Here is an 11,964-nt window from a genome sequence, read left to right on the forward strand (position 1 = left end):
AATATGCTTCATTGCAGTGAAAATATAGAAAATAAAAATACACATTTTATTTCATCAATATTTCTCAATATTTCATTTATAAGTATATAATAAACAAATCATATAAATGTAACTTAGTGGAATTGAGAATGAATTATTATTAGACACCATGACTGAGATATTTCATTTTAAATTTCAGACTCACCTATACCCCAGTCACCTTCTTCCTCAAACAGCATGAACACTCCATGCAAAGAAAGGGCAATAACACCTAGTTCATCTACAGAAAAGTTTCCATCACACACAGAGATGTCTAAAAGGTCAAAGTCAACAAGTAGACCAGTATCAAAACTAGTAGATGACATAACAGATTTGATAGTGATAGAGGAACAGTCAAGTTCATTAAATAAAACAAAACATGTAGGTGATCAAAGTGTTGGTGATCATGATAATGTGGAAGTAATTGATCTGACTGACAGTTCCGAAGACTCTGATGTTAACATTAACGCTGGCATTACTGAGAAAGATAGCACAAAAAATTCAGTACTAGATGATGACCTCGAAGTGAGGAAATCAAAAAGAAATGTTGTGAAAAAATCTCCAGCTTGGAAAAGTTTAATGCCTAGAAGAAGGACAATGTCAAAGCCAGATGAAATTAAGGAAGAGCCTGTTGAAAATGATCAACCGAAAGACAATGTGCTCAATAAATCCAAAGACAACGTGGTCAAAACTTCTACTAGTGCAGCAAGTAGTTCAACAGTAAAACGAAACTTGCTGGACAGCATGGTAGAACAGCCTATTAGAACTAGTACACCTGCTAAAACACTTACTAAAAGTAAGACACTGTCTAAAACACCAAGTAAGTTACTCTTGTTGTTTTAATAATAGTACAATAAATTGTTATAAAAAGTAATAATACATAGAAAAGGTTAGTTGTATTGCTATTTACAATCACATAATTTCCACTATTATAAATGTAGGCCTTATGATATTGTTTGAAAGTTGGTGAACTATCATTGTATGTATCCCTGTATATGAGGCAGTAAATCATATCATTCAGTTACCTAATGGATTTTATTATCCCCTATCAAAGCCAGAGGATGTAGATTTGGTGTTGTCTATCTGGCATGTCCATCTGTCGTAATATTTATCTAAAAGTATTATAGGTATAAACATTAAAATGTCATTAAAGCTACCTCCAGATGAGTCAAAATATTTCAATAAAATCAAACTTGAGAAAAATGTACTTACATGTAAGGAAAAGTAAAAAGTTTTAAGATTCAAGTAATATTTTACATATTATGTGCGATTAATGACTGATTTTTCAGTATTTACAACTATATTTCTACTGCGTTACTAACGCAGTAAAGGCTATTTATGCATATTTTGACCACCTTTTGGTAATTTACGTTGTTTGTAAGTGCAATTGATAATGTGAAAATTGCTTCCTTTTGGTTACTTCACAATATTACACGTTTAAATACATTTTCAAAATTTCCATGAAAATAAGCATAAATCTGGAGGCGTGCTGCTTTAAAGAGTGATATAAGGGCACGGCAATGAACAGTGCTTCATAGGAGCACAGCATTTGAATATAAGATTTATGCTCTAAGGTACATAGTAATAAGATATCAGTTCAATGAATTTGCTTGTTTTACCTATGTAAGATATGTCATAGAAAAACAGCTATTATAAGATAGATTGAATATTTCAGGTATAACCCAGTTCTTCAAACAGGTTTCTAGACAGGGTTCTCCTGTAGCATGTAAAAGCTTGAAGTTAGAAACATCTGACGTTCTAAGTCAACCAACATGTGATAAAATTTCTAGTATTAGTTGTGATAAAACTGTAGAAAGGAAAGAGGGATCTGATAGTAAAAATGTTGAATGTTCAAGTGATGTGGTAGAACCTGTAAACCATTCTGTTAGCATAGGATCAAAACAGGTTACCCAGTCTGGAAACAAAGTGACAGATATGCAAGTTAAAGGGAAAGAACTGAAAGAAAATACAAAGAAAGTAGAGTTTAGTAAGAACAAGGAATGCAAGAACAAGGTTGTTAAAGCAAGCCAACAACATAATGGAACCAGAGAGAACCAGTCTGTCAGAAAACAAAAACCAGATGGTAAAGGGGATAGGAAACGGAAATCTACAGATTTGGAAACAGGTATTTGTTATGTTAATTTATCACATACCTGTGCTGCTTTTGCGAATTCATAAAAATGGTATTGCACGGCCTTGCATATATATTTTGGCGTGACTTCATTTACGTTATATAAACATAGCCTTAAGACGTGCTAAATGTTAGTGTTATATGGTGTGAATGAAAAATTACTCTTTTTCACTTTAAACAGTTTTTAATTTTGACATATGATAAATAGAATTTTAAATTTGTGCAAGTTCAGAGGCTCACATAATATAATTATATTCAACTTGTTAAATAAATTCAGTTTTGAACTTACTCTTATTCAATATCTTCTATTTATATGCAATTTTGACTTCAATTATGAAACATTGACAGTGATATATAGGAACAAAGAAAAAAACATTTTCATATACATGTACATATATCAGGATTTTCATTATGTAGAAAGAAGCTCGAATCTCTTGAATTCTTTTAAATGGGCAGGTATATGAGTAACACATAGAAATAAATGTAAAAAAATGTTACCATAAGTAGGCATGTGATATTTGAAATTCTGACACAAAAAGTTCTTAACTTCTATAGTTGAACAATTCCATATATTGGGTTTAGTGACCAGAAAGAAATTAAGTGACTCATAACTTGTTAAAGTAGATTTTGCCCAGCTATTTGGTCAAAATGAAACTCCCTGCTTATTTATCATTTCTACTCATAAAGAATACTGTAGCTTATTCACAAAGGTGGCACCTTTTGGCTTCTATAGATTCCATATTTATTTCCTAAATTTGGATGAGGCCCCAACATTGATACATATATATGGTATAATAGACGATGTCTATCTCAGCCAAAATGTTATATTTTTCGAAAAGTTCAATATTCATGACCAATTAATCAGTAATCACAATGATTACATGTATGATTACAATACATTTTAAGCTAAAAAAAATTGCTGAACAAACATACATATAAAGGTTAAAAAAGTACCAGTGTCAATGCCTACTAATTGTCTTAGGTAGTGTACAATGTAGCTGAATTAAATGCAGTCACACAGGTCAGATTTGATGACACCTGTGTTTTAATAAGGTGATGATGAAAAGATCACTGACAGATTGACCCAATACATAAATGATTGTCACAATTATACCACTTAAATTTAGCTGTGAAATTATAACAATGGCCTGGATAGGTATATTATCACTTATTGAGAAGACTTTTCAGGTTCAGTAAAGAGCAAGTATAAGCTGCAATTACTGACAAAATTGAGATATGGTTATATTTTCTGTTACATTTTGGTATTGTTACTCCTACGAGGTGCCTCCTGAAACCAAATACATTTGAAAAACTAATGAACATTAAATGTAATATGAGAATATAGCTTAGTAAACAGGAGGCAACACATGTACATATGTAGACTGAATTAATTACTGTAAAACTAAGCTGGATTATTTTTTTGTACATTTGTTGTATTGAAATGTTCAATAAAACGATAGTGTTGAACCATTGCATTTCTTAACTTATGTACATGTAAACAGTAATCATAAATGTAAATTACTCCTGTCAGTAATCAGTAATTTAATCAATTACAATGTCAAAATGGAGTATTCGGTAATTTAATTTAATCAAGCGTTTTGACAAATAATCATAATTTAATCGATTACAATTGTCAAGTAATCGCCCCATGTCTGATTCAAGGTAGGGAAAAGAGACCAAGTTATGCCTGTAGTAGAAACATATACCAGCATTATGTAATTTCAACTGCTCATGTACCCTAAATGTCAATTATTTCCCTAAATCAAGTGCTCAAACCCACATGTTTATGTCACACCACGAAATCACATTTTCATAAGGTTGAAAGACAATAGTGAGTGTCCATTCTGACAAAGAGATGTAACTATGAGGTGGGGATTTTCTTTGAAAATGTTTGCAAAAGTGATGGCTCCGAAAGACATAACAGGGGCTGAATAATTACATAAAGTCTTCAGGGTATAGATTATAACCTAGTGAAGGAAAGTAGGGTTTCTTAATTGGACAAAAATCATAATGGATCATCGAAAATAATCGCATAACCATTTTTGATCAATCATGGATTATATAATCAAAGCATTTACAGTACCAAAGTAAATATGTACATGTACATATCATGCTTTAATGTTTATAAGAATTCCATTAATAACTACCATTTTATCAACTGAAATAAACTAGTTTTTTAAAGATATACTATGCTCATCCTTCTGTTTAATATTTAATCAAATAAATGTATTACAATCTATGAAATTATTATGTTTTAATTCGAATAAAAGAATGAATAAACTATGAATGGGAACTTCCGAAGCTGTGTTCCCTATTACAGGGACAAGTAAATTTGGTCCTTTCTTAACAAAACTGCCAGGTTTTTTTAATGACACTATATATTCATATTGTGACCACCTATAGTGTGTAGAATAATTTTATACGTAACATATCTTCTTTGTGTGAAGTCAAAACATGTTTATTTTATATTAACATAGAGACTGTGTAGCAATTCTAAATATTTTCTAATGTCAAATTTGAGTAAAGTATATCTTTAAACTAGAATGTCTCATTGTCAACTATTAACTCCATGTTCACTGTAGTCACCAGTATGCTTTCATATTCATTTTAATGAGACATTATAGTGAAGACCAAAGCTGGCTTTAATTTAGAGTGTTGTTATAATACAGTCACTTAAGTAACAGCAGGAAAATAAATTACCGATAATCGATTATTAAACTTGTATTCGATCATCATCTCCCTGTCCTGTAAACGATAAATTTTCGATTATTCTCGATCATCTTTTAATCACTATTGAAAAGTTATGTATTTCACTTAAATACACTGTGTTTCAGTAGGCAGTGTTATGTCAGTATTCTTGAATTAATATTTGATACAATACATATTCATTTCTAGACGGCACTCCAATTATCGGTCCATCGGAAAAGAAAAGAATCACTAGGTCATCACCTGCAAAGAATAAAGACATTTCATTAGTTGGGAGTCCAGACTCTTCACCTAGTATTCATGGTTTAACTACAATTCTGTTATCCCCATCAAAGAAGAAATCAGTGGTGACTGGGCAACAATCAACATCTGAAAATCCCATAGCAACTTCAGGCATTCAGAGAACATCATCAGATCACAGTGAAAACAAAGGTAAAGGTACAGTAAATGAGCCGCGTCATGACAAAACCAACATAATGGCTTCTGACCAATATGGATCCAGACCAGCCTGCGCATCCGCGCAGTCTGATCAGGATCCATGCTGTTCGCTATCAGTTTCTCTACTTGTTATAGGGTTTGTAAGCGTACAGCATGGATCCTGATCAGACTGCGCAGACATGCTGGTCGCAAAGCCATTATATTGGTTTTGTCATGACGCGGCTCAAATTTTGTTCCTTCTTTATCCGTTTGAACATAGAAAGTCTTTTTATGACATAACTAGAATGATTCTATTCAGGATAGTTACAGTGTTCAGTCTATCTCATTAAAATCATATCCTAACTGTCACTCCTCTACCCTTAGTAGCAAAGAGTAATGGAGCAAAAAATGATGTGAATTTAATGAGATTGAGTGTCCAGTATAGGTAGCAGGTCATTTTTAGCTCGACTTTTTTTTTTTTGAAAAAAAAAAAGTGACTTCACCACGTGACTCCACCGCGTGTATCTATTTATAGAATTTTCTATTTATAGCATTGTGTGTTTCTATTTATAGAATTTTCTATTTATAGAATTGCGTGTCTCTATTTATATATATATAAATTAGTATACTTGTATATAAAAAATATATAGACAAAACTAATGTGACAAGACAGAATGATTAATTTTATAAAACGGAAACGTTAAGATTTTGTTCAAACATTTCTTTGTTTGCTTTTAGAGAAAGTAAAAAGTCGAGCGTTGCCCCCGCCCGGCGGTGGCTCTTGTTTTTAAAAATTGTGATGAAGTACATTTAAGTATGCATCACTTAATTGCTCGTTTTTGTGCCCCCACGTTAGTGGCGGGCATTTATATTTACCCTGGTCTGTCCGTCCGTCCGTCTGTCCGTCCGTCCGTCCTTCCGTCCGTCCGTCCGTCCGTTCACTTTTGTGTCGCACGTAACTCAAAAAGTATTTGACCTACAGTCATGAAACTACAGGAATGTTGATCAGCATGTGTAGTTGTGCACCTGGGTATTTTCGTCTAGATATTTTTAGTATTTTCAGAGTTATTGCCCTTGACTTAGTAAAATTTTGCAATTTTCAACTTGTGTCGCATGTAACTCAAAAAGTATTTGACCTACAGTCATGAAACTTTACAGGAATGTTGATCAGCATGTGTAGTTGTGCACCTGGGTATTTTCGTCTGGATATTTTTTAGTATTTTCAGAGTTATTGCCCTTGAATTAGTAAAATTTTGCAATTTTCAACTTGTGTCGCATGTAACTCAAAAAGTATTTGACCTAGAGTCATGAAACTTTACAGGAATGTTGATCAGCATGTGTAGTTGTGCACCTGGGTATTTTCGTGTGCATATTTTTAGTATTATTAGAGTTATTGCCCTTGACTTAGTAAAATTTTGCAATTTTCAACTTGTGTCGCATATTACTCAAAGTATTTGACCTAGAGTCATGAAACTTTACAGGAATGTTGATCAGCATGTATAGTTTTGCACCTGGGTATTTTCGTCAGGATATTTTTAGTATTTTCAGAGTTATTGCCCTTCACTTAGTAAAATTTGGCAATTTTCAACATGTGTCGCACATAACTCAAAAAGTATTTGACCTAGAGTCATGTAACTTTACAGGTATATTGATCAGCATGTGCAGTTGTGCACCAGGTATTTTTGTCTGGATTTATTTAGTATTTTTAGAGTTATTGCCCTTCACTTAGAAAATTTTTGCAATTTTCAACTTGTGTCGCAAGTTTCTCAAAAAGGATTTGACATAGTCAATAAACCTTATGGGCAGGTTGCTCAGCATATTTTAGATTTGCACCTGGGGTTTCCCTTGTGGATTTATCCAGTATTTGTAGAGTTATTTCCCTTGACTTAGTAAAAAGATTGACAGAACAGTGTCGCGGTGGGGGCACCCGTGTCCTATGGACACATTTCTAGTTTTTTGTTGTTTTTCTTTTTTTCTGAGAAAAAAATAAGAAAAAAATGAAGCAGCCCTATTAGATTAATGAGCACAATATAAAAAGGTTCTTAAGCACCTTTTTTACTATTTATTTATGAATAAAAAACACAGCTACTATCTGCCAAGACGAAGATAATAAAAAACACAGCTACTATCTGCCAAGACGAAGATAATAAAAAACACAGCTACTATCTGCCAAGACGAAGATAATAAAAAACACAGCTACTATCTGCCAAGACGAAGATAATAAAAAACACAGCTACTATCTGCCAAGACGAAGATAATAAAAAACACAGCTACTATCTGCCAAGATGAAGATTATAAAAAACACAGCTACTATCTGCCAAGACAAAGATAATAAAAAACACAGCTTCTATCTGCCAAGACGAATATAATAAAAAACACAGCTACTATCTGCCAAGACGAAGATAATAAAAAACACAGCTACTATCTGCCAAGACGAAGATAATAAAAAACACAGCTACTATCTGCCAAGACGAAGATAATAAAATACACAGCTACTATCTGCCAAGACGGTTAATAAAAAAGCACAGCTACAATCTGCCAAGACTAGAATACCAGAACAATTTTCATTCATTCAAGACAACTGAAAAAATGTTTTAGCTAGTTTTAGCTTGTAATGGCATGTATGGCGTGATGTTGAAAACAAGCAAGGAGATGTATATTTTAGTCAGTAGATTATTTAAATGTGTACTATCTTTATTTTACAGATAGGAAGTATGAGAATGGGAGGAAGAGAAAATCTGAAGATGCAGAGCTAGAATATGTGCTGGCTCACATCAAGAGAAAAAAGGTTAGTAGTTCTGTTTGTATTGCTTTTCAGTTTATAAACACTCTGTGATTATATTATTACAATATACAACGATGTGCAACATGTATCTACCATGTAACTTCATGAAATTCCAGCTGATAAAATGTATTCTCTGCCAATAGACGTTATCCGGAAATCGGCAAATGTGGGTTTTTCCCAGTTAATATGTAGGTACAAACTAACTTTTACCGCTATAGCTTCATGGTTGACTACCCATCACAATGGATAAGTCATCCACTGTTTCGCTTTAACTGTAAAAAGTTTGTTTGTACCTACAGATTAGCTGGGTAAACCCCAAATATTCTTAATTCTGGAGTAAGTCTATTAAATGGGACTCTTAAATAGTTTTGGAAATGTGTCTTAAGAATTATAAAGCAGAATTCTCAACAGGATTGTTGGCTAAAAAGCAGTGTTTTAAACCTTGCTTCCATGTTTATCTGTACTATATGTAGCTATTGTAGCTTTTGATATTTTTTTTATGATTGTGTGTAATGATTGTTTTTTTTTCAGATGGGCTTCACTGACTGGTGTCCCCCTTCTTTGATAGTGAATTTAAGAGAAACTGAGGTATATATTTAAGGTAGTCTTACTGTAATGCTTTCCTGCCAAAACAATTCCTACATCGGCCAGTATCATAAATCATTAATCTTTCATCTTCAGAATGTTATTTTTCACAATCTTTGGTATTCAATAATTTTTAACCATTCATAACAGGAATTTAGTACAAAGGGATAAAGGATGAGTGATTGTAAATAATGTAATGCCCAAGATTTTGAAAATATAACGTTCCGGAAATAACCGATTTGCTACGATATTGACCTATGTTAGATTTTTTTGGTGAGAAAGCATTACAGTAAGACTACCTTAACTATCTGATTGAGAAATGTAAATATTAGTACAATGTTTATTATAAAAAAAAGCTCATGTTTGTGTAGACAATTTACAAAAGCTATAACTGTACAGCAAACATGTTCTCTTTTACCATTTGATATTAGTATGCAATAACTTTTATTAAATTATTATCAGAAAAAAAGTGTATAGTTTTATGTATATAAAATTGAAGTCATTTATAGCACTATATACATAAATGTTCATGTGTTTGCAAAATTTCAGATATTCGCACATTCGGTGTTTCCAGAATAATTATTCTAATTGTGATAAATGACCCAAAATTGAAAAACATTGCTATGCTTTTAACTCAAATCCGGCTAAGAATAGTACAAATATATGATTTTTAAATTTTTGTTTCTTGAATTTATTACGCATATGTTTTCTGTTTTAAGTGCCCCAGCTGATCTATGTAAGATTTTCAAATTTTATGTTTTTATGCTTTTGGACCTCAGTGGAGTTTCTTTTAATGGGTGCAAATGTTATTTAAAGTTCATATGAAACAAAAACATTATGAAATTGAATTCATGAAATATTGTCAGTACTTATATTATGACACTCATATCTTGTGGCATAGAGACAGTACATTTGCACCCATTATATAGCAAATCAAACATGGCCAGACTGTTTCCACAAGTATTGCTTTGTGCTCAGTGTTAGCATTCTATATTCAAAACCATAAACTTTTAATTTATACAGGTCCAAATTCAATGTGCATAAAGAACTAGCACATAATATAAATTGACTAGGGTAATGGTTTAAATTTTTATCTATTCTTTACTTCCTCAGGGGTGTCTGTGACTCAGGGGGGTCTGTGGCAGAGTGGTTTAAGTCCCACTGCTGTGCGATTAAATCCTGCCAGGGTTATTGCATTCTTACATGCGAGAGTATCAAGCTAGATTAGGAAATGTCAGTGGTTCTACTTAATAACATGCTTGTTCCTGAAATAATGCACCAAGGGACACCTAGGGTCTTCCTCCACCAGTAAAGCTGAAAAATCTCCCATATGACGTTTAAATGTTGTATAATTCAACAAAAATCCCATTGCTTGTGTAAATGACTTGCCCTGCTTTAAATCAGTAACTGTTCATTGTTAGTGGAAGTGGATTTCAATGTTAAAATAATCTGATTAAGCAGCCAGTAATGATAGGTACTGTTTATACTTTGCAGAGAGTGACTCTATACTTGTAGGTAGGTAGCATAGTTAAATCATTTTAATTGATACTTAAATACTTAATATTTTCAATCAGGATGTACCCGACTTGGTTATGATGCCGACTACAACCACAGAAATATTCATGGCCACACTAGAGGATGGTTTTACGTTTGAAGCACTAGAATATTTAGAGTCACAGGTCACGTTCAAGTATTATCCCCAGTCAGATAGCATCAGTCAGATAATGAGAAATGTTCTTCTGGTATGTCATTTGGTTACTTTCATGGAAGAAGCATGTACTTTTTGAAATTAACTCTAATCATATTTAAAAGAGGACAGTTCGACAATTCAAAGCACAAGACTTTGTTAATTAAACCACAAGGGTGCTATGTGAAGCCTAACAGTAGATATGTTAGTAAGAATGTGAAAAGTTATCTTTCCTTCATAGAGAGTTTTATAAAAACACATTGTATAATGTTAACTAAGAAAAATTTATGAAATTCATTATTAATGAAAAAAGTCTTTATTCTAGAAAACAGAGGACGAGACTCTACGTAACCGGTCATACAATATTCTGTTACACATGTTGATGGTAAATCCTCCAGTTACAGCATCATTACAACAGGTATATTTACGTGCTCTGGCAGGATGTAAGATAGAGGAAGATTGTCAGATAGGGGCGGAGTGGGACTTTATCCACCAAATGTATAAGGTATGTTTTAATAATTAAAGCAGAAAGGTTTTTTTAAATAAATTTTCTCACTAAAGCTTTTTCTTAGCATATATCAAATGTGATAAAGTAACATATACTTTAAATAATATCGAGCGTTTTTAGTTATTAACTTTTACATTGTTTACTATATCATGTCTTTGTCCTGCTTTTTGACCCTTCGCCAGCTGGCGGTGACTGAATTTCCCCATGCCACTAGTGCAGACCTAGATCAGCCGGATTATTAGCCGTCCAATCATGAACTGCACTGTTTGCTACTCGTCAGTACTTACTTGAAATTTTTTTGTAAAATGATGAAAAAAATTTTTTTTTCAGATTTTTAAAGAATTAATTAACATTTTTCTTTTTTTGGAACTATTCTTTATTAACTGAATGTCTCAGTATTCATGTGTTTTAAGAAATGTGATAAGTTATGGTTAAGAAACTGAAGCTTTAACATACAGTCCTTTGGCTGTATGCTTAAACGAGCAGTCCTTCGGCTGTAAGCTTAAACTAGCAGTCCTTTGGCTGTAAGCTTAAACAAGCAGTCCTTTGGCTTTAAGCTTAAACTAGCAGTCCTTTGGCCGTAAGCTTAAACGAACAGTCCTTTGGCTGTAAGCTTAAACGAGCAGTCCTTTGGCTGGAAGCTTAAACGAGCAGTCTTTGGTGGAAAGCATAAAATGAGCAGTCCTTTGGCTGTAAGCTTAAACGAGCAGTCCTTTGGCTGTAAGCTTAAACGAGCAGTCATTTGGCTGTAAGCTTTAATGAGCAGTTCTTTGGCTGTAAGCTTAAACGAGGCAGTCCTTTGGCTGTAAGCTTAAACAAGCAGTCATTTGGCTGTAAGTTTAAACAAGCAGTCTTTGGCTGGAAGCTTAAATGAGCAGTCGCTTGGCTGTAAGCTAAAACGAGCAGTCCTTTGGCTGGAAGCTTAAATGAGCATCCTTTGGCTGTAAGCATAAACGAGCAGTCCTTTGGCTGTAAGCTTAAATGACCAGGTCCTTTGGCTGTAAGCTTAAACAAGCATCCTTTGGGCTGGAAGTTAAAGGAGCAGTCTTTGGCTGGAAACTTAAACGAGCAGTCTTTGGCTGTAAGCATAAACAAGCAGTCCTTTGGCTGGAAACTTAAACGAGCAG

At 33.2% G+C, this 11,964-nt stretch overlaps 1 protein-coding gene across 1 annotated transcript in view; it reads left to right on the forward strand.

Annotated features, from left to right (window-relative positions):
* The window catches only part of LOC132747739 (uncharacterized), a 28,024-nt gene extending 16,744 nt beyond the window's left edge, over positions 1–11,280 (forward strand). The window contains exons 7-14 of the mRNA XM_060737232.1: positions 179–838; positions 1,694–2,143; positions 5,045–5,287; positions 7,978–8,060; positions 8,589–8,645; positions 10,217–10,384; positions 10,655–10,834; positions 11,251–11,280. Coding sequence (XP_060593215.1) covers positions 179–838; positions 1,694–2,143; positions 5,045–5,287; positions 7,978–8,060; positions 8,589–8,645; positions 10,217–10,384; positions 10,655–10,834; positions 11,251–11,280 — 1,871 coding nt within the window. The remainder of the gene's footprint in view (positions 1–178; positions 839–1,693; positions 2,144–5,044; positions 5,288–7,977; positions 8,061–8,588; positions 8,646–10,216; positions 10,385–10,654; positions 10,835–11,250) is intronic.
* The last annotated feature ends 684 nt before the right edge of the window (positions 11,281–11,964 follow it).

This window comes from Ruditapes philippinarum, unplaced genomic scaffold (genome assembly GCF_026571515.1).
Source record: "Ruditapes philippinarum isolate M1 unplaced genomic scaffold, ASM2657151v2 ctg6816_1_1_1_1, whole genome shotgun sequence".
In the NCBI taxonomy this organism is placed as follows: Eukaryota; Metazoa; Mollusca; class Bivalvia; order Venerida; family Veneridae; genus Ruditapes; species Ruditapes philippinarum.